Genomic DNA, 26,833 nt, shown 5'->3' with positions numbered 1-26,833 from the left:
TCTTAACCACAGAGCCATCTCTCCAGCCCCGGTTGCTGAGATTTGAACTCAGGACCTCTGGAAGAGCAGTCAGTGATCTTAACCTCTGAGCCATCTCTCCAGCCTCCAAGACACTGTTTCTTAGAAAAAATTGGTTTTGGTATTTTTGGTTTTGTTGATGCTTCAGAGTGTGCTTCCTCTGCCTACTGTGTGAACCAGAACTGGCAGCACAAAGTTAATCTAGGTGAGAGAGCTTAAATAAGCACAATCAATGAGCTGGGCAGTGGTGGCCCAGTGCTTTAATCCCAGCACTCGGGAAGCAGAGGCTGGCAGATCTCTGTGAGTTCAAGGCCAGCCTGGTCTGCTAGAGCTAGTTCCAGAACAGGCTCCAAAGCTGCAGAAAAACCCTGCCTTGAAAAACCAAAATAAATAAGTATGTAAATAAATAAATAAGCACAATCAAGTGCTACTGCTGAAAATCCTTCTTTCCTCCCCTTTCCTCTTCACATCCCTCCCTTTCCCCTTTCTTCCCCCTTTCTTCCTGTGCCTTCTGCCTCAGGCTTCTTAGTCCTTTCTGAGTTTTTTTTAATTTATTTTATTTTATTGTTTTTATTGAACTATACATTTTTCTCTACTTCCCTCCCTTCCTTCCCTCTCCCCTTCTCTCCTCTCCCATGACCTCCACGCTCCCAATTTACTCAGGAGATCTTGTCTTTTTCACCTTCCTATGTAGATCTGTGTTTGTCTCTCTTAGGGTCCTCTTTGTTGTCTAGGTTCTCTGGGGCCTTCCTGAGTTTATAGGCATGTGCTACCACACCCAGTTGCAAAGAAGATTTCTTACTTGGTGCGGGCTAGTTCACTTAGGTAGATTTAAAAGCATCTGTCCATTGTAAGCTCATATTCTAACACGTACTCGGAAGACTCACAGGCGCTCCATTACATCGAAGATTAACAGGTTTTCTTTTAACATAGTTGAGTGCCCCGAATGCTTACAGGTCACCTGCATAGTTGGATATCAAGTACTAAGAGCCATGGGAATCATCTTGCAGGTCGTACAGCAAGCATATGGTTTAGTTAAATTATTTCATGCTTTTCCCACATTGACTCCAGTCAGTGAAGAGTTTCTACATGGCTAGCTTTGAGGAATGTGCATGAGGTAACTATACTTTCTTGGTTTTAAAGTCTTTCTCTTTGTTGAATTTATAGATAACAGAGGTGGTCCCCTAGGGGGCCTTTTAAAACTTGCTTATACTTGTGGCTTTGGCATTTATTTCCGAGAGCCAGCAGGCTTTTCATATGAATACTTGAGGGATTCCTTAAAAAAAAACAAACCCTTTTATTTGAAAAGTAGGAAAAAATGCCAGCAAATAACTTAAAAGCTTAAGTTAGATTATGTATTAATAAGTAATGCTTGCAGTGTTCTGCATTTATTAAATGTGATACACATTTAAAATTTACAACTTTGAGAAGTAAATATAATTCTCTTTTTTAATGAGGGAAATTTGAAATTATGATTTAAAGTCAACAAATATAGGACTTGAATTCATATCTTTGGCTCCAAATCTTAGGCCATTCCCATTACTAAGATGTCCAGAATCAGGCTGGAGAGATGGCTCAGCAGTTAAGAGCATTGCCTGCTCTTCCAAAGGTCCTGAGTTCAATTCCCAGAAACCACATGGTGGCTCACAACCATCTGTAATGAGGTCTGGTGCCCTCTTCTGGCCTTCAGGCATACACGCAGAAAGAATATTGTATACATAATAATAATAATAAAAGACATCCAGAATCAGCCACTAGACTCTTAAGAATCACTGGATAGCCCGGTGGTGGTGGCACACGCCTTTAATCCCAGCACTCGGGAGGCAGAGGCAGGCGGATCTCTGTGAGTTCGAGGCCAGCCTGGTATACAAGAGCTAGTTCCAGGACAGGAACCAAAAACTACAGAGAAACCCTGTCTCGAAAAATTCAAAAAAAAAAAAAAAAAAAAAAAAAGAATCACTGGATAAACTACCTGTTTGATTACTAAGACAGGGATTCAAATTGGTAGTAATATTAGTTTCATGATTTACCTAATAAACAGAAAGCATTCTTTAAAAACTTCAGGTATCTCAATCAAAGAATCAAATTTAACACCACAGTAAGTCATTTGATAATACGAAGACCCCAATATCATGCGATGACAGGGACCTATCGCCTTTGAGTATTCCCACTCAAAATCCACAAACTCAGTATAGTCTCCCCTACCCCCTGCTCCCATGAGGGCTTCCCTTAACTCTGTACCATTCTGTCTCTTCTTCCCAATCCTGGGATTGAAGGCATGTGTCACCATGCCTAGCACACACTCAGGGTAAGTCTGAGGAAACATTAGGCAAAGCCAAGTTGAGGGACAGTTTATAAAGTTCTTGACTCTTCAAAAATATCAGGATCTGGGCATGTTATTGGTATGAATCCAAAATAATTTCAAATAAAAATTTAGTTAAATAGGGGCTGGAGAGATGGCTCAGTGGCTAAGAGTTCAGACTCTTCTTACAGAGGACCCAAGTTTGATTCCCAGCACCTTTGTTGGTTTTCTCATAACCGCCTATTAACTGCAGCTCCAGGGGAATCTGATGCCTCTGTGGATTCCTACACTGATGTCACTAGTAAAATAAGTGTTAATAATAGCAAAATAACTTATAGTTGAAAACTGAAGTTAAAACTCAAAAGAGTTATAGAAAGAGGTAGTACATGAAGTTTTTAGAAGATTGTATTTAAATTAGGCCAAAGTCTACTTTAGTGAAGTATGAAAAATGGGATTAAAAGGATTTTGCATACTGATGGAAAAAGAATTTCTATTCTCTTGATTTTTGGCACTGCAATGAAATTTTCTGAAAATGGAATTTTAGAAAAATGAAAAAGTGATTACTTTCTCATGTTAATTCAATGTTTTCCTTTCAAGTTTTCTGTTGTCGATGTTTATTCTGGATGCTGGTCATCTAATCATAATAGCTAGACCATAGGAAAGAAACAATCTTTTCATTTACTTTATAAACTTGACATCATGGAGGGTGGTACTGTAGGGAGTCACCAGAGAAACTGGGAAGAACATTGGTTTTGACCTAGCCTAGAACCCTAGGCCTTCTGCTTTCTGTGATGAACCTGGGCAAGTTCTTAACCTTTCAAGAGAAACTTTTCATTGGGTCAAATAGTTGCTGTAAAGACTGACTGAAATAAAGTGTATAATATACTTGTATGGAGAAGATTTTGGACAGCTCATTCAGGTTTCTACAGCCAAGTATTGGAAAAATAGTTCTGAAAAGTCGTATAAATATTCAGGCCATTTTTGTGTTCTTACTACACCGTAACATTGTTTTAACTTTCAGATGGAGAGAAGAGACACGGAGGGCAAGAGGGATCTGTGCAGTGTTTGAATGAGTTCTGAGGCAGTCACATGTCTTCCATAGAAAACACAACTTTTTTTTTTTGTTGTTTTTTTTTTCAAGACAGGGTTTCTCTGTGGCTTTGGAGCCTGTCCTGGAACTAGCTCTGTAGACCAGGCTGGTCTCGAACTCCCAGAGATCCGCCTGCCTCTGCCTCCCGAGTGCTTGGATTAAAGGCGTGCGCCACCATCGCCCCGCTCTAGAAAACACAACTTTGCAGCATTGTGTAACGCGAATTCTAATTGTTCTTAATAAAACCTTGGAGTCAGATGTAGGGGGTAATGTTGAAGATCAGAGAAGCAGAGAGGTCAGCCACTAGAGAGTTCTTTTACCTCTACCAATGCTCATACTGATGGGGTGATTCTGTCCTCACACTGTATCTCCAGACTCCATCTGTCTCCACAAAACCTCAGACTGCACTGAGCTCCTGTCTCCTTCAGTGTTATAGTCCTCTCTCCGCCCAGCCATATTGCTCCTGTCTCCATTTCCCCAGTGCTGGGATTAAAGGTGTGTGATCTCAAGTGCTGGGATCACGTTTGTGTGAGCTCTATTTCTCATTCAGACAGATTCAATCTTGTGTGGCCCAGGGTGGCTTTGAATTAACAGAGATCCCTCTGCCTCTGTCTCCTTAGTCCTTGGATTAAAGGTGTGTGTCACCACTCCCTGACCTCTAGAAGTTTAGCTCTGCACTCTGACCTTCAGGCAAGCTTTTGCTATGGAATATTATTTTAAGGTGTGTTACTTTTGCTTATGCTGTGGAAATTTGTTTAATGATGTAAAGATATGTTGCTTTTTTTTATGCTGCATTTGTATAACTCAGTGAAGCTGTGATTCTTTCCTGTCTAAAACGCCTGATGGTTTAATAAAGAGCTAAACAGCCAATAGTGAGGCAGGATCAAGGATAGGAGGGGCTGGCAGGCAGAGACAATAAATAGAAGAGAACAAGGAGAGGAGGATATCAGGAGCCAGCTGCCCAGCTACGTAACAAGTCATGGAGGAAGAAGAAAGGTGTAAAGAACTAAAGATAAACGCCCAGAGGCAAAAGGTAGTCCGTATAATTTAAGAAAAGCTGACAAGAAACAAGCCAAGCTGAGACTGGGCAGTTATAACTAAGAAGAAGCCTATGTGTGTGATTCATTTAAGAGGTGGTGGCAGGCCCCCCAAAAGAGTCCAAAGAATAAAACATTATACAACAAGATTTATTTGTTAAAACCATAAAATATCACTACAGGGTTGCACGAATGCTGGAACAGTTATTCACCTGCCTTTTTTTTTTTAAATTTTATTTACTATTTATTTATTTATTGCTTTTTGAGAGAAGGTTTCTTTGTAGGTTTGGAGCCTGTCATGGAACTAGCTCTTATAGACCAGGCTGGCCTCAAACTCAGAGACATCCACCTGCCTCTGCCTCCTGAATGCTGGGATTAAAGGCATGTGCCACTAATGCCCAGATTCACCTGCCTTGTTCTGAGGGAACACACTGATGGGGTAATTGAATTGCCTCTTTTATTTTGTTGGCATTGTGTTTCACCTCATGATTCCTATATGAAAATTTCAAAATCTCCCCCTTTGGGGATAGCAGCTAAAAAGACTATAGAGGTTTTTTTTTTTTTCTATCTTGTGCGCTCTCTCTCTCTCTCTCTCTCTCTCTCTCTCTCTTTTAAAAACAAGATCTTACCATGTAGCCCAGGCTGGCCTGGAACTCTCTGTGTTCTGCTTACTTCTGTACGCCAAATGCTAGGATTAAAGGCATGTATTGCCACATCAGGCACAAGAATTGTACTTTTTATTTGGGTGACCCTGTACATTAAAATACAGGTTATAGGACTGAAAAGATGGCTCACTGGCTTGGAGCACTTGTTGCTCTTGTAGAGGACCAGGGTTCTATTCCCAGCACCTATACTGTGTAGCTCACAACCATCCATAACTTCAGTTCCAGGGGTTCAGACATCCCCTGCTGGCCTCTAGGGGCACCAGACACTCATATGGTACATATACATACACACAGGCAAAACAGTCATAAAACAATTCTAAAAAATTTTAAAAAAGGATACAAGTTATAGAACTGTAGGCCAAATTATTTTTAGTAAAGAACCATGGAATACAAATCTCGGTGATTTTGGTGACCTAAGAGCTTTGTGCCTGCTGAGGTGCTCTGCTACCGCGCTGAGCCTCCAGCAAATCCAGATCTTCACACGACACAGCACACTTCTTGACATTTGAGGGACTGAATATGTAAGTCGGACTTTCTGTTTTTACTTGGATATATTCCTAGTTTAAGAATCTTAGTCGGTGGTGGCATACGCCTTTAATCCCAGCACTCGGGAGGCAGAGGCAGGCAGATCTCTGTGAGTTCGAGGACAGCCTGATCTACAAGAGCTAGTTCCAGGACAGACTCCAAAGCTACAGAGAAACCCTGTCTCGAAAAACCAAAAAAAAAAAAAAAAAAAAAAAAAAAATCTTATGCGTTAATTCCTTATGGTGACTTCATCAGTCCCTGTTTTTGTTTAACAGTTTTAGAGTTTAACAGACTTTCCAGAGCATGTATGTACCCTTTAAAAGTCTTTTCTTCTCTCTCTCTCTCTCTCTCTCTCTCTCTCTCTCTCTCTCTCTCTCTCTCTCTCTCTCTCTCTTATGTATACAGTATTCTCAGTACTCTGCCTGCAAGCCAGAAGAGAGCACAGATCTCATTACAGATGGTTGTGAGCCACCATGTGGTTGACTGGGAATTGAACTCAGGACCTTTGGAAGAGCAGGCGGTGCTCTTAACCACTGAGTCATCTATCTCTCCAGCGCCCCCCCCCTTTCCCCTTTAAAAGTCTTTAAGCTCCTACTATCTTGCGTCAAGATTGAGTATGTTCTGTCACCCTTCCTTTGTCCTGGATGGCCATTACAAACTGTCAGAGAATTCATAGATTTTTGGCTGTTTTAGGTACAGAGATTGCCAATTTCTGACCATATGTTGAAAATTTCAGTAATTATGAGTACTTACACAGTTTTACTTATCAGAATATTTTAAATAGTTTATATGAAACACTGTATTCGAGTTTTTCCATGTCTAAAGCATATTATAAATGCTCACATTATAGCAGTAGAAATAGTTCCCCTTAAATATCAATTTAAAACGTTCAGCATCCTTTTGAGGTCTGGAATGTCACCTCTCAGTTTCTAAGTTCCTCAGACACAAGGATGGCCCTCTGTATACTTCAGAGTTGGTGCCTGAGGATGCAGACTCAGGAAAAGGTTCCAAATCGGGAATGACAGAATTGTAAAGGGCTTTTGACCAGGGGGTTGAGAGTAAAAGACCGTATACGAGGCTGTATTTTGGTGAAACTGTCCGAGGAAAACATTCATGTTAGAAATTCTGCTTGTCAGGCGGTTTACGGGTGAGTTGGCTGGGCTGCGGCTGGATGTTTTGCTTGTGACTAACCACGTGAGGCGCCGAATCACATTCCGGCCGCGGCCAGGGGCAAGGCGGCACCTCGAGGCCTCAGCGACAACCCAAACCGGAATAACCTGTTGCGGGTCCTCCGGCTCCGGGGGACGCAAATCAGCTTCCCAGCCACCCAGGCCCGCGTCCCCGCCCGATAGCCGGGTGCCTGGCGCTTGACAGGAGGGCAGTCACGTGACAGCCGCAAAGCGCCGCTTTGCGACCTCGATGACAAGCAAAATGTGCGACAGCCCTGGCGTGGGCCAACCAGGGGCGGAGGCGGCGACCGGGGAGGAAGCGGAGGAGGCGGAGGCGGCTGTGGCGTTGGCCCGCCTGCTCGTTCTCTCGCTTTCCCCGCCCCCGCCGGGCTAGCCGTGGCTGAAGGGAGCCGGGCGCGCGCTGTCGCAGCCTGTCCTCCTCCCGGCCGGCGACGGAAGGACCAGCCCGGCATCGAGACCAGCCTCCCCGTCCCGGCGGCTGCAGCCAGGGCTCCGCGGGGCGCAGGCGGGCGCAGGGCGGCTGAAGGTTACCGAGTGCATGAGCACCTAGCCTCCCGCGCCGCCCGCCAGCCGGCCCTCCCGCCGGCTCTCCCGCCAGCCCCTCGCCACCCGGCGGCGGCCGCCTGTGCGGCCGCAGGAGGCGCCGTCTCGCTCCCAGGTGCGCGCTTCGTTCCCGGAGCCGCGGAGCTCGGCGGCCGCCATGGCGTCCAACATGGACCGGGAGATGATCCTGGCGGATTTTCAGGTGAAGTGTCTGGCTCTGCTCGCTTCCCACCTCCAATTTGGCGGCTTCGGGGTGGCGGCGCAGTGGCCTCTTCCTCAGCGTTTGTGTGAACACCGCAATGATTGTAATGTGGGCTTTTCTACCCAGCGTGGCTCAGGGTGTGTGTATATTGTGAACCATGGGGAACATGTATTTCATATGCTGTGTTTTGTGGGTGTGTGTAGAACGTGTTGAGTGAGGTTGAACGAGAATTTTAGGTTTGGGGATGCTATGATTTGGGGGTTACTATGTATGTGGGCTCTTTCTTAGTTTTATGAGGAATGTGTAGAATATGGGGTTAATTATGGGGTGTTTGGGTTGTTCCATGAGGAAGCTGATGTGTGTGTTGCTATGGGTGTGGTGTATTGTATGAAGTGGTGAGTGAACAGGCAGCGTGATGAGGAGGTGATGAGGCTAGCTGGGCTGTGTGGTCCTGTTCAAAGAGGGGTAAACAGTTGAGACTCCGCAGGCCTTGCTGGAATTTTTGGAGGGTGGCAAAAAAAGGAGGCTGCTGTGTAGTGTGTTCTGATGGATCTTTACACTGAACACACGCACTTAATAACCCCTTCATATTTGCAGCTTTCCCTCCCCTACAGACTTGAATCTTTCTTAGACAGTGTCTCCTGTGTAGCCCAGGCTGGCATCTGATTTGTTTGGAGTCCTTTCCTCAGGAGTTAATTTAAACTAAAGATTATTCCCTCACTGAACCCTCTGTAGTGGCACTAGCGTGTAAGTATCTCAGGGAAACCCTTCGAAAGTAGAGCCTTGTGTGCCTGGAAAGATTCGGGGTTATAAACAATAGCTTGTAAATGTTTTCTTTGTCCTTTGATAGTTACTGAAGAAAATATCTTAGTGCCACACACACACCGTTTGGCATTGCATTTGTCAAATATGGGTAGACTTTTTTTTTTTTTTTGCCAACGTTGGCATTACTACACAGTCTCTATGGGTATCACTTTTCTATTTAATGTTCTGATGACCATTTTCCAAGAATTTGCTCCTTTTCCTTCTCTAGTATCTATCTGGTTCACTAGGAATATGCTTGTGTGTACATTTTGACTGTTCTGTAACCTGCAAACTCAGAAAGGATGGTTTTAAAAAGAAGAGATGGTCATGGTATTTTGACATTTGTAGGCTCTAGAGTAGCTTGAGGTCTTTCATCTTTCTTAGACAGTGTCTCCCTGTGTAGCCCAGGCTGGCATTTAATTTAATACAGCCTTCCTACCTCAGCTTCCCGCAGTACTGGGATTAAAATTGTGATCCATCGTGTCCCCTTCTTAGATGTAGTTTTACCCAGTTTGTGTTTTGATGGGAAAGGCTCTGGACAGCAACACATAGTATAATTTACCCTAGCCCTAATGCGATTATAACTTTGTTTTAATTTTAAAAACTTTTAAAACCTCTAATAACTTGTAGCTGTCTTCTGTCATCTGCCAGTCACTATGCTTACTTGATTTTATTTTTGAGGCTGAGTTTCAAGATATGTGTGTGTATATACATATCACACACATCCCATATGATTGACTCTCTGGGGTTGGGATTACAGGAGTGTATGGCACCACACCTGGCTCACTATTAACTCTTTTTTTTTTTTTTTTTTTTTCGAGACAGGGTTTCTCTGTAGCTTTGGAGCCTGTCCTGGAACTCCCTTTGTAGCCCAGGCTGGCCTCAAACTCCCAGAGATTCGCCTGCCTCTGCCTCCCGAGTGCTGGGATTAAAGGCGTGCGCCACCACCGCCCGGCTCACTATTAACTCTTATATTAATTAAAGGATCGAAAATCTAGGGTCCTTGTTCTCAGAGGTAGAGTAATATTTTTGAGTCATCAAGACTTTTGGTTTGGAAATCAAAATGACTATATTGATCATTCTTAAATTTCAATAACATTTTCTTTCTCAGTCTTTCTTTACCTTTGAAAGATGGTTTTTTTTTTATTTTATTATTTTTTAAGGTGGAAAAGTGTATATTTAGAATTAGCAAGCTGGACGCAGTCTAGATGATCCCAGTTTTGTCGGCAAGATCCAGAGCATGATGATCAGGAGCCAGCCAAACATACGCCTTCTCTCCGTCAGGCCTTATGAGGCATTGACGTGGCCACATCAGTGTCGTACAGTCTTCACAGGCTGTTTGGTCCGGTGCTTGTCGGCCTTGACGTCCACGATGAACACAGTTGTGTTGTCGTCTTCTATCTTCTTCGTGGCTGACTCGGTGGTCAGGGGAATTGATGATGGCATAGTGGTCAAGCTTGTTCCTCCGGGAGTATTTAGGCTGCCTTCGTAGCCTCAGGGTCTTGGGCCACCGGAAGGTGGGTGACGTGCTGATCTTTTTGTTGTTGTGACCGCCTTTCAGCACTGCCTTGGCTTTCAAGGCCTTCCCTTTAGCTTTGGCTTTGGGAGGGGCAGGAGCTTCCTTCTTTGCTTTTGGTGCCATCTTGGTTAAAAGGAAAAATGGTTATTGGATTGTACCCAAGGCCTTGTGCATGCTATGCAAGAGCTCTACCACTGGTTTTCATTTCTTAAAAAAAGAATGATATTGGAATGATCTTATAGGCCAGTGATATATGTGCACTTTGGAAAATATAATTGGAAAAAATACTAATGGCATTTGGTGTGAACAATTTTCATATATTAAAAAGTTTACTTAGAAGACTTTGTACTTTAAGCACATTTTAATCCTTTGTGTGTTTAGGACCTAGGATCCTCTTACTAAGTATCACATTATTTTGTTTGTTTAGTCTTTTCTACTGATCATTGTAGTCTTCTGTATTGTAGATCTTTTTAGTATTTAAAAATAAGCAATTTAGCTGGGCAGTGGTGGCGCATGCCTTTAATCCCAGCACTCGGGAGACAGAGGCAGGCGGATCTTTATGAGTTCGAGGCCAGCCTGGTCTACAAGAGCTAGTTCCAGGACAGGCTCCAAAGCTACAGAGAAACCCTGTCTCGAAAAACCAAAAAAAAAAAAAAAAAAAAAAAAAAAGAAAAAAATTATCTATTATGAGAAAATCAAGAAATTTGTTGTAAAGATTATATGTCTAGACTTGGGAAATTAGCGCTGCCTAGCCTAGCTTGTGTAAGGCCCTAGGTTTGATACAAAGACGCCTGTGCATACATATACATGTACACCCAAACATAAGACATGACATATAAATTGTTGGGTAATTTTTGTTTAATTGAATACCTTCCCAAAGTGAATATAGTAAAATTATATTTTATTTCATGTACTTGTGAGAATCACTAGTACTGTGAGAAGCTAGCATGCCTGTGTAGAATGGACACAATTTTGAATTAAATTTGAAGAATATTTGCACTTGCTTGTTTAGTGTTGTTGTTTACAATAGCCAAAATATGGAACCTATAGAGATATTTTATTTGTGTTTTAATAAATAAAGCTTGCCTGAAGATCGGAGTTCAGATCTAAGCCACTAGAGGTCAGGGAGTGGTGATATACCTTAAATCCCAGGACTCAAGGCCACCCTGGGCTGCTGGAGGTTGACTCTCTCTAAAAAGAGAAATAGAAACTCCACAAAGGTATTCCCAGTACTCTGGAGTCACTGCCCTTAATCCCAGTACTAGGGAGGTGGATACAGGAGTGGTGTGGTTGGACGGAAACAGGTGTGTAAGGCCGGAGGAGATGAGAGCCTGGGGCAGTCTGAGGTCTGATGGAGAGCATTGCAGTCTGCAGTCACTGAGGTTAGGATTGCCCCTTTGTCTGAGCCTTGGTAGAGGTAAGAACTCTAGTGGCTTGGCTGCTTTGCTTTTCTGATCTTCAGCTTGGAGTCTAATATCTGTCTCTGGGTTTTATTATTCGTGCTGCAGGGACCAGCCTAGCTGCCCATGAGTGTCTGAAAAGTAAGGAAATGTGGTGTACCAGTGGAGTTTTAGTACCTTTAAAAAGAACGAATTGAAAAAAAGTTAACTCACTTTCAGACTATTATGTTGGACAAAATAAGACAGATTCAAAAATGCAAATATCATCTGTTTTCTCTACTATGGAGAATTTATAGGCATCTATGTTTATGTGCACATGCATACCATGAGATGCAAGAAGGACTATTTATGTGGTGGACAGGGACCTCCATTGAGAAGAGGGAAGGAGGGACAAATGTCTGTTGAGGAGGGAATATAGGCAAAGTCCAGTGCTGACTGTATGAGATTGTCAAGATGAAACCCATTGTTTTATGTGCTAATTGAAAAAATTGGAAAGGTTCTGGAAGAAATTATGATTTCATTAAGTTATATAAAGTTTAGTGAAGTTTTGAGAAAAAAGTCCTTCAATTGAAACTTTTACATGCATTTGAGTATTTTCTTTTTTAATGTTTGTACTTATTTAATTATGATTATATGGCATGAAGAAAGAAATTATATTTTAACAAGTCCAATGAAGAAAGCCTTTCTAAAACTCTTCCATTTTCTTTTGGGAAAAAAAAATCCAGATTTTGATCATTGCTGGATAATAGGTTATAAGTATAATGTCTAACTATGAAAAGCTTTTGGGAAAGGAGTTTTGATCTTTTTTGTTTGTTTGTTTTTGTTTTGGGTTTTTCGAGACAGGGTTTCTCTGTGGCTTTGGAGCCTGTCCTGGAACTAGCTCTTGTAGAACTGGCTGGCCTCAAACTCATAGAGATCCGCCTGCCTCTGCCTCCCGAGTGCTGAGATTAAAGGTGTGCGCCACCACTGCCTGGCTTTGATCATTTTGCTTAAAGAGAAAATGCTTCTTTTGGAATCAGTGAAATATTGCTCAGTAGCGGGTAGAAGATTATAGTTCATACTTACAGGGAGAGGATTGGGACATTATGGATAGGTGAACTTAATACAAAATAAATTGTCTAATTCCCATCCCTTCCCTAGTGCTTAGCTGCCATGAATAAGGCCCTAGGTTTGATCCCCAGCAGTGGAAAACTAGTGGAACAGAATTCCCAGTCCTTTCAACTAAAAAATTTAATCATGGAAAATACGTAACAATTTCCGTATTAATCACTTTCAAGTGTGCCTTTCAGTGGTATTAAGTATTCATAGTGCTGTGCAATCATCACTATTGCTCTTCTATCTCCACTGTTCTTTTTACCTTAAAACTGAAATTCTGTATATTAAATAATATACTCATTTCTCTTTCTTTCTGGCTGTGGCAACCAACATTTTCATTTTCTGTCTATATGGCAGGATAAGGTACCTTATTTAACAAGACTTTTACAGGATTTGCTCTTTTGTCACTGGTTTATTTTACTTAGTGTATATGCTCTCAAGGTTGATCCATGATGTATAGCATGTGTCAGAATTTTATTCCTTTTAACAGCCGAATAATGTTCCATATTTGGAAATGCCATATTTTGCTTACTCATTATCTTCTGTGATTCTGTGACATCATGAATAATGAATAATGCTGTGACAGTGAATGAAATATCTGCTGGAGTCCCTTACTGCCATTTATTTGGGCTATACCTAGAGCTAAAATTGCTGTATCTCATGATAATCTTAAACTGAAATAGAATTTTTAGTCTTTTTGAGGACCTGACATCTTGTTTCCTTAGCAACCATACCACAGTTTTTTTGAGTGGAGGCATCTTACAGGGTCTCCCTGTCCCAGCTGCAGCTAGATTCAAACTTAAGATCTCCCTGCTTCAGTCTCCATAATGCTGGGCTTGTAAATGTGGGTCACAATACCCAGTTCGGTTAGTTAATTTTAAATTTAACTCTGTCTAGTGAATTTAGAATTTGGAATATTTTGTCAAAAATGTTCATTCTGTTTGCATAGTATGAGTCTGTTAAAGTAGTGGTCGGGTAGTGTTTATGCTGTCTTAGCAGGCTGGGGCCACAAGAGGGTGTACAGAAATAGCCCGAGTTAAAAAACATACTCCTATGTTTTTATAACAAAGAGATGCAATCAGATGAAAAGTCCAAATCTTATTCTTTTATTATATGTGGTGTAGAGTTATTTGTTTGTTTTGGAGACAGGTTCTAATTATGTAGCCTTGGCTGTCCTAGAACTCACAGAGATTCGCCGGCTTCTACCTCCTCAGTGCTGGCATTTTACCTACCTGCCTACCTGCCTACCTGCCTACCTCTCTATCTAAAAAGACAGGCTCTTACACCTAACCCAGGCTGGCTTGGAACTCACTGTCACCCATACTGATGTTGAATTCATGTCAATTCTCCTACCTTAGACTTCCAAGTGCTAAGATTGCAAGGGTGAGCCACTGTGTCCTTCTAGTAATCGTAGAATTATTTACTATTTTCTATTGTATTATATTTTATTATTATTTTCTTTGCTTCCTTCACAAAACATCAAACAAACTTGACCCTGCTTGATTTGCTTACAGATGGGAAAATAGTTACTTAAAGCAATTACAATTGCTGTCAAATAATTCTAGTAATATTAGTTACAGCTTACAAAGTTAAAGCAGACAACCTCTATAGCTTTCATTTTATTTTGTTTTATGAGACTGAGTTTCTCAATGTATCTTTGACTGTCCTCGAACCTGCTGTGTTGATCAGTCTAACCTTGAATTCACAGAGATCCTCCTGCCTCTGTCTTTAGACATTAAAGGTGTGTGCCATGATGTTAGCCTTCCAGGTCTTTTAGCTTTTTGATTAATGTCATGTTAGAGTTTGTCTATAAGAAAAAGATTATAACTTTCTTAGAAATAAAAGATTAGTCTCATAAGTTAGTTTTATGTATTTTGGGAACACTGGTCTCATAAGTTGGTTTTCTGCTTATAGTTTTTTTTTTTTTTTTTTTTTTAAATTAGTGACAGAGACAGACATCATTGCTCAAGTGGGAAAAAAGCCAAGGGGCTCTTACTGGTTGTGATGTGTTGTTTCAGACTTTCCCAGAAAACAGATCTCTTCTTCTTGGATAAAATTTTTTTCTGAACTTAGTTGTTTTGATCAAAGATTTAGGGTTTTTTCTTTCTGTCAACTTTAACATTTATTTTGATGTTATATCTCTTATAGCATGACTTCTATTGCTTTATAAGTTTTCTCATTTTGGGACTCATATTTAATCTTTGATTTGCTTACATATTTCGAGTCTAGTGTTCTATGACACTACTCTATGGTGAGTCACACACGTGTTGTTACCACTTGGCCTTTCTAAATAGTATTTTGATCCTTATTTCTTTTTCAGTTTGACACAGATAACTTCTGCAAAAGAGGATGATATTCCTTGTGATGATGTAGATGAGGGTTTAAGCTAAGTATATAGGGGACATAGTTAATGCTGGAGGGATTACCTTGGGTGGGAGATTGAGTACTGTGGTGCAGGGTGTCTAGTTAACTTCTGTCCTTTGTTTCCTTTCTCTTTGTCCTTTGTCCTTTAGGGCTAGACCATACTGTTCTAGTGTTTGGGTTGTAGATTGTTGAGAAGATAAAGTTTTGGCATAGAGAATAAAATTTATTAGCGTGTAGTTAGAATATGACTTCGAGGTTCAAACTACTTGAATTTAAGTCATAGTGCTGCCACTCATCCATCTTGTGATCTTTGATGAGTTGTTTTATACATCTGCCTCAGTTTCCCAATATGAAAAATGAATTAACACGTGTAACACTATTAGGTGTCTGAAATAGAAAGTGTTTACATTCTGTTATTTTCATTTTGATAATTAAGTTTTGTGTGATAAAAAATGGCATTTATTAAATAGGGAATTTATTGGGTAAAGTACTACATACCCAAGAGTTTACACACACACACGTGTGTGTGTGTGTGTGTGTGTGTGTGTGTGTGTATGATGTATGCCACATTGTTTACAGAGGTCAGAGGATAACTTTCAGGAGTTCTCTCCTACCATGTGGGTCCCAGGGCTCCAACTTAGGCTGTCAGGCTTTGTGGTGTCTTTACCCACTGAGCCATCTCACTGAAATTCTTTTTCTGTAGTATAAGTCGGGATCCCTGAAACCAAATAGCGATGTCTGAGAAAGAACTCCTTGGGAGTCATAGCTGGAATTGTTGAGTTGTATTTTGGAGCTCTCATTTAGGATTCCCTGAAGCATTAATACTTCAATAGCTCCACAGTAAAATGAAGGTCCTGTATGGCTGCTAGACCATCAGAATTGGATGGGTTAACAAGAGGCCAGGATCACTAAAGTGAATCCCAGGTGTTGAGCATTGATCTTTTTATACTGTTAAAGTTTAATTTTGCTTTGATTTGATTGTGACTATGCCCTGGCTCTCTTTTTTTTTCCCTATTAATAAGAAAATGTCCTGATTATAATGTTTTAGTACAGCAGTAGAAACCCTAACTAAGACAGAAATTTATGTCTGAGGGAATTAATTTTTTATTGTCTATGGAACCCTCATTGATTTTTCCTTGAAGGAGATACCAGGCATGGCAATACTGATGCCCCTCTGCACCCATCCATAGCTCTAGACCTATAACCAGACTTAAGGCTAAGCAGGCTCCTAGAGGGGAGATAGAGAGCATAGTCCACGAGGAGGTTGTAGTCACAATGGAAAGTGTAGTCACAATCAAGGATTAGTGCTTCCTACCATATCTGTCTCTTTAACTCCCCTATATGGTCTGGACAGAAGGTGGATGGATCATGGAGAATGATAGTTGACTAACACAGACTTGATTAAGTAATACCTCTGATTGAGCTGCTGTATCAGATGTGGTGTCCTTACTTGAGTATGTTTAACATAGCTCCTGGTACATAGAATGCAGTTACAGATTTAGAAAATACTTCTTCTCAATATCTGTCCATAACAACCCCAGAAATTATTTGCTCTCAGCTGACAGGGCCAACAGAATAATTTCACAGTTTACCTCAAGGGTATATTAACTCTCCAGCCCTGTATCATAACTTAGTCCAAAGGGATCTTGGTTATCTGTCTCATGTACAAAATGTCATACTGGTTCACTATATTGACGACATTGTGCTGATTGGACAAGGTAAACAGGAGGTAGCAACTGCTTTGAATTTGTTGGTAACCTATATTTACGTCAGAGAATGAGAAATAAATCCAACCTCAATTCAAGGGCCTCAGTGAAATTTCTAGTAGTCCAGGGGTGTGGGGCATTCAGAGAGATTCCTTTGAAGGTGAAGGATAAGTTATTGCATCTATCCTTTCCCGGCACCAAGAAAGAAGCACAGTGTTGTGGGCCTGTTTGGATTCTGGAGATAGCACATTCTTCACTTGGGTGTGTTTCTTCCCTAAACAGCAAGGGTCTTGGAAAGCCGCCAGCTTTGTTTGGGTCCTGGATCAGAAGGCTCTAAAACAGGTTCAGGATGCTGTGGATACTGCTCTACCACTTAGACCATATGATCCTGGAGACCTGATGGTACTTGAGGTGTCATTGGCAGAAAGGGATGCTGTATGGAGCCTTTGGCAGGTCGTCATAAGTGAATAAAAAAGGAGACCTTTGGGATATTGGAGCAAGGCCCTACCATTATTTGTAGACAACAGTTTTCCCTTTGAGGAACAGCTCTCTTGACCCCTGCTTTAGTGACTGAATGTTTGACAGTAGACCACCAAGTTACTATGCACACTGAGCTGCCCACCGTGAGTTGGGTATTGTATGCTCCATCAAGCCATAAAGTAGGACATGTGCAGCAGAAATCCATTATCAAATGGAAGTGGTATATAGGTGATCAGGCCCGAGCAAGTCCTGAGTGCACAAAAAGTTACATGAAGGAGTTCTCCCAAATACCTATTGTTTAATGCTGTTAAAGGGCTTTCCAAACTTGGATCTATAGCCTCACAGGCTGTGTCCTATGATTGGTTGACTGAGGAAGAGAAGATTAGGACCTGGCTTGCATGATTTTTTTGCATGATTTGCAGGCACTACCAGCTGCAACATTAAAACTGCTTTCTGGGACAGCCCTGAAAGACACTGTTCTGTTGGGTAGAACTTTAGCAGTACACATGACTATACATTTGCTTGGAAGGAGAAATAATCAGATGCGGGATTGTTTACTGATTGATGGGCTATATATATAGCCAATCGTTTGACTGAATGGGCAGGGACTTGGAAAGAGCATGATTGGAAAATTATTGAGAAAGACATTTGGAGAAGTATGGATAGATATGAAGAGATTTGTGACCCATGTAAATGCTCATCAAAAGGTGCCCTCAGCAGGGAAGGAATTCAGTAATCAAGTAGATAGGATGACTCATTCTGTGTACAGTGAGCCTTTTCCCCTGGCCTTTTCTGTTATTGCCCCATGAACAAAGTGGCCATCCGGGAATTATTTTCTTTCTTTCTTTTTTAAGATATGTATTTATTTATTATGTATACAGTATTTTTATTTATATATTTACTATTTATTTATTGTGTATACAGTATTCTGTCTGTGTATAGGCCTGTAGGCCAGAAGAGGGCACCAGACCTCAATACAGATGGTTGTGAGCCACTATATGGTTGCTAGGAATTGAACTCAGGACCTTTGGAAGAACATCTCTCCAGCCTGGAATTATTTTCTCATAAAGTTTGCCCATAAGAGAAATGATTCCCTTTAAAAGAAAACCATTGCTACTGTCTTCAATAAAACAATACTTTTCTTTGTATGTTTTAGTATCTTTATAATATAAAATATTTGAGTGTTTCTTAGATAGTAATATATGGTTATACCTCTATAGAGTATAGTTGTCAGAGGGTGCATTTAGGTAGACCAGCTGGAGTTAGTATTTTGATTATTGTTCTCTGAGAAAGACAGTTAACCTTTAATGGAGATCTGTTTAGACTCCTGTCTGGGTTAAAAGTAGACTAGATGAAGTCAGATATGCGTCTAGTCAATTACTTGGTAGCAGTAGTTGAAAACATTTAGTTACAATGCATGTAGTCTATATTAGGAGTCAACAAACTATATCCTGAAAGCCAGATTACCACCTGGTTCCAAAGATACGATCCTGTTGGTACATACAGTCACTCATTTTTGTTTGTGTCTCTGTCCACTTTTACCTTCAGTAGAAGGGTGGAGCTAATTATATGACCTACAGTACCTGAAATATTTACTAAGTGGCTTACGGGAAAGTTTCCTGATGTAGATTAGTGGTGATTTCTTTCCCCGAGGGGACATTAAACACTGTCTGGAGATGTGTTTCTGGCATTTAGAGTATAGAGGCCAAAGATATTGTTAATTGTCTGTAAAGCTTGGGATATTCACCCACAATGAATTATTAGGTCTTAAATGTTGGTAGTGCTAAGAACTGATCTAAATCAATGGATCTCAATCTTTAGTGTGTACCAGAGTAACTTAGAGGGTTTGCTAACCCACGGGTTATTCAGTGAATCTGGGGTTGAATCTGCAAATTTCATTTGTATTTGATTCCTGGAACTTAAGAATCACTTGATCAAGGAAGACTTTTGAAATTGCATCCATGCTTTTCATTCTTTGATTTTATGATCCATTTCTATGATTTAGGAAAAAGGTGTATTCCTGTGGAGACTTGATACTACTTGATACTCTTCCTTTTGAAACGTTTCTATTTATCTCTTCTTTAAGAACCCATGTCGTGCCTCTGCATGTAACATTCACAACCTATACACCTACTGAGGCCTAGTAATTTATTCTGTATCTTGCTCATGTTTTTCTCTGTTAATTTTTTAAATGGTTAATGAAAACTTTACATATTTTAACCCATACTCTCTTCTTTGGGGGATTAACTATTTAGTTCTGCCTGTTACTATAGAAACTAGTAAGAGATATTTAGTGAATATTTATTAGAATAAGACTGCTATGAAAAAACAGTGTAGAACTTAAATTTTGTGTGTGTGTGTGTACTGTTACATATGTGTAGGTGTGTGGGCATGTGTGCATGTGGAGACTGCAGGACAACCTCAGATGTTGTCCCTCAGGTGCTGTCCATCCTTTTATTTATTTACTTTTGGGGACAAGTTTTCTCACTGGCTTGGAGTTGATCAACTCATTGGGCTGGTTGGCCATTGAGCCCCAAGAACCTCCTGTCTTCTCTCCAATGTGTGTGGCACTATTCCATGTTTTTTTTTTTTTTTTTTTTTTTTGATCTGGGATTGGACTCAGATTATTGCCTCATTAACAAATTATATTTATTAATTTTATTTTATATGTGTATGTGTCTTACATGTATGTATGCATATGTACCATGTGTGGAGGCCAGAAAGGGCAAAGGATCGCCTGCAATTGGAGTTACAGATGGTTCTGAGCCTCAATGTAGGAGGTGATAATTGAATTGGGTTCTTTGCCAGAGCAACAAGTGCTCTAAACCGCTGAGCCAGCTCTAAAACCCAAGCCACATATTATTTTGGTATATTTTAAGGATCAACTACTCATTAACATTTTATATAATAAAAATTTGAAAGGTAAAAATCGACCATATTTGAATGTGTTACATTGAAGGTTATAACTTCACGGTGACTCATATAGAAGTACAAAATAACTCACCTTTGGTTTAGCTTAATTTTTTCCCCATTTTTGCCTGTCTGCCTGCCTATCTCTCTCTCTCTCTCTCTCTCTCTCTCTCTCTCTCTCTCTCTCTCTCTCTCTCTCTCTCTCTTTGTGTGTGTGTGAGCCTACACATGCAGTAGCCATGTATATGGAGGTGAGAGGATGGATGACTTAAGGAGTCTGTTCTCTCCTTCTACTATTTAGGTCCTGGGCATTGAGCTCAGTTGTTAGGGTTGGTGGTAGAGCTTTACCCATTGAGCTCCTCTTGCTGACTTAGCTTTTTTTTTTTTTCTTTTTTAAATAAATAGGGGCTTGTAATAAGTATGGCAAAAATATCAGACGAGTCTCATAATTTTGAAAAACTTGAATTACTAAATTGCTGTGTCAGTTATTCTTGATTATAGTATCACTATGTAATTTTTTGTTTGGTACTATGCTTTGAGACTGTTGCCTGTGCATCCCAAGCAAAACTATTACTGGGTTGCATTTCTGGCACCAAGACTTTAAGGAAAATTCTTATGGCTGGGTGGTGGTAGCACACGCCTTTAATCCCAGCACTTGGGAGGCAGAGACAGGCAGATTTCTGTGAGTTTGAGGTCAGCTTGGTCAAAAGAGCTAGTTCCAGGACAGGCTCCAAAGCTACAGAGAAACCCTGTCTTGAAAAACCAAAAACAAACAACCAACCAACCAAACAAACAAACAAACAAAATCCTTATTTTGTATGATGTGTGCATGTATGTGTGTGTGCAAGTGTGTGTGCATAGTACATTTGCTCAGGCTTGTATGTGTGACCCCATATATGTGGAGGTCAGAGGATGCCTATAGGGAGTTGATTCTCCTATTATGGTAAGGCAGGGTCTTTCTTGATTTTTTTACATGCAGTGAACTTTAAGCTAGCTGGCTGTAGTGATATTCTGTTTGTAATCTAACAAATAAAGTTTGCCTGAAGATCAGAATGCAGAGCTAAATCACTAGTTAGGCATAGAGGCCTGGCAATGGTGGTGCACACCATTCCATGTACTCGGGAGACAGAGGCGCACTGATCTTTGTGAGTTCAAGGTCACCATGGGCTACACAAGATTGAATCTGTCTAAAAGAGAAACAGCTCACACAAAGGTGATCTCAGCACTTGGGATCATGTGCCTTTAATCCCAGCACTAGGAAGATGGACACAGGAGTGACATGACTGGGTAGAGAGAGGATGTAAGGCAGGAGACAGGAGCTCAGATGCAGCCTGAGGATTCAGTCTAAGAGGCAGTTTGAGGATTCAGTCTGAGGTTTCAGAGAGAGAGAGAGAGAGAGAGAGAGAGAGAGAGAGAGAGAGAGAGAGAGAGAGAGAGAGAGAGAGATTAATTATTAAGACCAATTAGAATTGTGCTATAGCTGGCCCATTATCTTTTGGCTTATTCTCCTGTCTCCTCCACACATGTTGCCATAGGAGTGCTGAGATCTGGTATACACATCATCATATCAGGCTTTTCTACTTGGGTTTAGGGGATTGAACTCAGTTCTGAGCCATCTCCTGGACTTCCCTTAAACTTTTTAAAGGTAACATTTTCTTTTTTGTGCTTTGTTTTTGGTATATGTTATGTATGCTTGTGAGTGCATACACATGCATATTTATTGTGAATGCCGAAGCATGCATGCTATGGCCCATGTGAAGGCTAGGGAACAGTATTCTTGCCCTCTACCTGTTGGAGACAGAATTACTTGTTTTGTATTTTCATACACCAGGCCACCTGGCCCTTGAGCTTCTGCCTCCACCTTCAATCTTGCCACGGGTATGCTGGAATTATAGGTGTATGGTTTGGTTTTCAGCTATATATGGGTTCAGGGGCTCCAAACTCAGATCCTCAAACTTGCATGGCAAGCATTGTAGCTACTTAATTATTTCCTGATCTCTAAAGTAGACTTATTTATTTTTTTTTTTTGAAATTTTGATTTTTAAATCAGAATTGTTCATCATGTTAAATATTAATCATTGACATTAAAGTGAGGTTGGCAGATAATTTCAAAAGGTAGTCTGGCTGAATTAACATAATAATTGCACCTGCCTTCTTATTTATTTGCGATTATAGAGGAATTTTTGAGCTGGAAAGAATAAGTGTAAATTGAGGTAAAGGAAGAAGGAAGAGTTTTAGGTTATATGTACCTGAATGGCTTTAGAGTTAGATTTCAGTCAATTTTAACCTCTTCTTTGCTACTCTCTGAATTATTTAATTGTTGAATTGTCAGTCAGAAGTGTTAGTGAGAGAACATTTAAAAGTTTTTCTTTTTGTCTTTGAGATTATAATATACCATCTTTTTTCCCTTTCTCCAAGCCATCTTATATATCCCTCGTTCATTTTCAGATTCATGACCTCTTTTTTCATTAATTGCTTTTTTATGTATATATGTTTATACATGTATATTTCTAAATGAAGTCTGCTCAGTCTGTGTAATATTCCTGTCATTTATGTTTTCAGAGCTGACACATTTGGTGTTGGGTAACCAATTGCTGTGCTCTTTCCTGGAGAAGACTATTTCACCAATTCTCAGCATTCCTTAGTTGCCTGTAGTTTTTTGTGTAGGGTTGAGGTCTCGTGGGCCGCCTTCTGTCTACTTTGACATGTCTGTTGGTGTTATCCTTGTTCAACATAGTTAGGGATTCATGTTGATGAGATTTTATGGGTGTAGCTTCTAACATTAGTAATGAGACACACTCTCATAGCAAACTCTCTAATTCTCTGTCTCTTACAGTATTTCAGTGTCCTCTTGCACAATGTTCCCTGAGCCTCAGGCATGAGAGTGTTTTGTAGATGTATCCATTGGGACTGGGCTCTATAACTCTGCATTTTGACAGGTTATAGTTTTCTGTAATGGACTCCATCTGTTACATGGAGAAATTTTCTTGGAGGGAATGAAGACTATACTTATGGGCATAAAAGGGCAAGTGTTTAAATTATTGTTATGAATTATGTTGGTTTGATAAAGTGATGGTTGAAGGTTTTCCTCCAAGATCCATGACTACATTGACATTTAGTAATTGGCTAGGTTTCCAGTTCCAGGTGTGGTTTCCCTCTTGTTGAGCTGGTTGAAAATCCTATTGAAGAACTGTTGATTACAACCAAGGCATACAAGGTAGTTTGAAAGTAAATGACCCTCAAAGGGAGTGGCACTTTTAGGAGATCTGGCCTTTTTGGAGTAGCTGTGGTCTTATTGAAGAAAGTGTGTTACTGTCAAGATGGGCCTTGAGAGCTCATATATGCTCAAGATACCTTCCAGTGTCTCAACTCACTTCTGGTTACCTGCAAGGTGTAGGACTTTCAGCTCCAGCATCATGTCTGCCTGCATGGCTGCCTTGCTTCTTGCCATGCCATATTGGACTAAACCTCTGTACTGTAAGCGAGCCACCAAAAATGTTTTCCTTTATAGGAGTTGCCATGGTCATACTGTCTCTTCACAGCAATAGAAACCCTAAGACAGCATGTGTGCCACTATTGCTGCTTTAGCGTTATTGTGCAGTGCTGGTCATTGTTATGGTTCAGAGGCATCCTAGCTAAGTAGGACCATTAGTTGCTTTTCTGCTTCAGACAACTTCATTGTGCCTTAAGATACCATGAAAGCTAGTCCTCAGGGAGGAGGCATTCATGTCAGTTCGTGCTCAGGGGACCCTGGGTCCTGTCTCTGAAGGGCACAATGTCTTTAGCAGTAGGGACTTACCTTCCACCTCTAGGGGGCAAAAGCAATGACCAATGTGTTTTAGGAGTTCCTTGGATAACCCTGACCAAACAGTTCAAAAGAGGGCTTCTTATGTCTGGTACTAGTATTTTTGTTAGGTGGTCTTTGATTCTTAGAGGGAGCCTTGTCAATCTTACGAGAAAAGTTCATTTAAACAATATGAACTGTTTATACACAGAATTAGGTGCATTATGTTTTTAAATAGTTAATACTATGACTCCTTATTGCTTTTTTCAGACTCCTTTTTGTTGTTTTACCCTCCTTCCTCCAGTATTTACGTTTGTTCTTTCTAAAGAGCCCCTCTTACCATTCCCCAATCAGATCATTTGTATCCCGCTAGTCTCTGTATTGCTCCCCAACTCTTTACTCTGACAGTGGTTCCTTTAAAGAGGAAAGTTTTCTTCTTTATCTTGTGTAGTCTTTGTTCCTGACCCAGTTTTTTTCCCTACTGAAAAGCAGTGGGTGAATTTGGTTTTATTTATTTTTTTGTGTGTGCACGTATGCATGTGAAAGTCCATGTGTGCCCATGCTCACACATGGGGAGGCCAGAAAAGGACATCAGGTATCCTCTTCTATCTTCTTCATTTTGTGCTTGAAACATAATCTTTTATTGAATCTAGAACTTAAGGTTTCAGCTAGAATGGCTGTCAGCAAGCCCCAGAACTCCTCCTGTCTCCATCCCCCTTACCCTAGCACTGTGGTTCAAGTGCATTTGGCCATGCCTATATACATACATACATACATTTCATGAAATTTTTTATTATTTATTTATTTATTTATTTATTTATTTATTTATTTATATATATTTTGAGATAGGGTTTCTCTGTAGCTTTGGAGCCTGTCCTGGAACTAGCTCTTGTAGACCAGGTCTTGAACTCACAGAGATCTGCCTGCCTCTACCCCTCGAGTGTTGGGATTAAAGGTGTGCGCCACCATTGCCTGGCATGAATAAATATTTTTAAACATGAATTCTGGGGATCTAAAACACCAAATATTCTTACCTTAAAGCATACTCCAATTTAGGTGTAGCCTTTTTTTTTTTTTTCTTTCCGAGACAGGGTTTCTCTGTATACAGCCGTAGTTATCCTGGAACTAGCTTTTGTGGACCAGGCTGGCCTCGAACTCACAGAGATCCGCCTGCCTCTGCCTCCCAAGTGCTGGGATTAAAGGCGTGCACCACCATCGCCTGGCTTACCCTTTGATTTTTTAAAATGAGGTGAAAATAAATTTAAATAATCTTTTAAGTTGTCAGTGGAGAATTATAACTTTAACTTCTAGCTTTGGACTGCTTTGAATGTACCTGATACGATGTTAGGCTCTTAATGTGTAATTTTTATAACAAATTTTCCCTGTGGTTCAGTGTTACAGTTCTCTGTGCTAGCCCAGTTTGCTTTTGTCTCTCTTTTCAAAGATCTCAACATAGTGAAAAGCTTTTAGAAAACAGATAATGGCTCCCACTGGAGTGAAGCCTCTTATGTGTATTACATGTGTATTTTCTACTGTAAGATACTTGCGTTCTCTTGGTTCTGAATTCTTTTCTGTAATGTAGTTCACTGCATGTGCAGATGGTCTACTTTATGTGGAAAGTAGTATACAAGAAAATGCTGATTCTCTGACCACTGGTATTGCTGTGGTTCATTGTTGATGTCGGAGTCAGTATTTTCTGCCAGTACCCATGGAATTGGGTGCTAAGATGTTACCTTGCAGGTAGGATAATTATTAGACCTTACAGTTCTTAAACTTGTGCCATTAAAAATGAAATTTTGACAGACAGATGACTTTCTGAAAGAAGAAATAGTTATAGTGTGTTTAGTTAACGGAATTTGGGGAAGCCCATGGGAATTAGTAGAGACATGCTTGACCAAATTATTAGGTTATTATCTAATTTGTTGACGAATGAGGATTTGTAGAGTTCTAGGAAGTAGATTCAAAAGCAGCTAGCTGTCTAAACATTCCTCTGGTTGTTGCTCACTCTTTTGAGTAGTGAATTTTTTTTTTTTTTTTTTAAACTCAGGGTAAGAGTAACAGCCAGTATAAAATTGTGTTTTGACCAGGCAAAGTGTTCTGTACCTATTCACCCGGAGTTCTAGATGTGTGTGTACTTACACTTGACTGTGAAAGGAGGTGGATTTACAACTTTTGTGGGCAGAGAGCAAATTTGGTAGAACTTTGGTTTGCCTGAGAGATGGAGTATAAAATACTTTGTTTCAGCATTTCTTTGGGGGAATATCTGACACTGTTGTATGACAATGTGGTCTGTGAATGTGCTGGGCCATATTCACAGTTGTTGTGGGGTGCGTGTATCCTGTGGGCTGCAGGTTGTACTTGCCTGGCTTAAAGCAAAGCCACTGGCTTAGTGGGGTCTTCCGTTGCAAAAGTCTTACCTTAAACCTGGGCCGGTTTCACTGATGGTGTATGAGGGCTGGAAATCGACAGTGCCTGCTTAGCTTCTGGATCTGCTGAGGTTGCATCAGCCATATAGATTAGTAATAGATGTAGTTGCTTTTCGATTGGATAGAACTCAAAGCTGTAGGTACTATAGTTACTTTGAAAAACTTAGTCTATTTCTGTTGACCGTTGCCTACTGCTAATGGTCTAACTACCTACTGGCTACTTGGAAAGCTATAGACTGGCAGATTAAAGGAGGTAGAGGCAGGAAGATCAGAAGTTTAAGGCTAGCCTCAGCTACAGAGTGACTTAGAAGCCATCCTGGACTATGAGACTTTGTAAAAAACAAAACGTAATAGAGCAAAGCAAAACTAAATAAAACAAACCATTTGTAAAGTTGTGGTAGGATTATAGGTTTGCCACCACACCTCCTGTTTCTTTTTCCTGAGATGGAGTCTTAATATTTTGCTCAAGCTAACCTCATATTCTTAGCTTCAAATGAACCCCTGCCTCAGCCTTACCAGTGGTGTGTCTGAACTGACGAGTCCTAAGATGATGAATGCTGTCTCCAGACAAGTGACAATGCTTGTATTGCTTTATGTGTTTTCTTATCTTTCCCTTACAGATCCACGAGGGCTTTATGCCATCTAAGCACTACAGCTTGATTAACTTTACACCCTCTTATTCCCTCATGATGGAGATTAAACTCCAGTATGACTTTCGGAGAGAACAAACAGTATTCAAACAGTTGCAGCATACTTTGCTCATCTCTAATCTT

At 40.6% G+C, this 26,833-nt stretch overlaps 1 protein-coding gene across 3 annotated transcripts in view; it reads left to right on the top strand.

Annotated features, from left to right (window-relative positions):
• The first annotated feature begins 7,088 nt into the window (after positions 1-7,088).
• Positions 7,089-26,833, top strand: part of Faf1 (Fas associated factor 1) — a 310,745-nt gene continuing 291,000 nt past the window's right edge. For all 3 annotated transcript variants that reach the window (XM_057784436.1, XM_057784435.1, XM_057784434.1), the window contains exon 1: positions 7,089-7,572. Coding sequence is in view for 2 of the 3 variants with exons in the window: in XM_057784435.1 (XP_057640418.1) it covers positions 7,528-7,572 (45 nt within the window). In the remaining variant the exon portion in view is untranslated. The remainder of the gene's footprint in view (positions 7,573-26,833) is intronic.

This window comes from Chionomys nivalis, chromosome 11, assembly GCF_950005125.1.
Source record: "Chionomys nivalis chromosome 11, mChiNiv1.1, whole genome shotgun sequence".
NCBI lineage: Eukaryota > Metazoa > Chordata > Mammalia > Rodentia > Cricetidae > Chionomys > Chionomys nivalis.
Note: the sequence above shows the minus strand (reverse complement) of the source record. Positions and strands in the feature narration are given on the sequence as shown.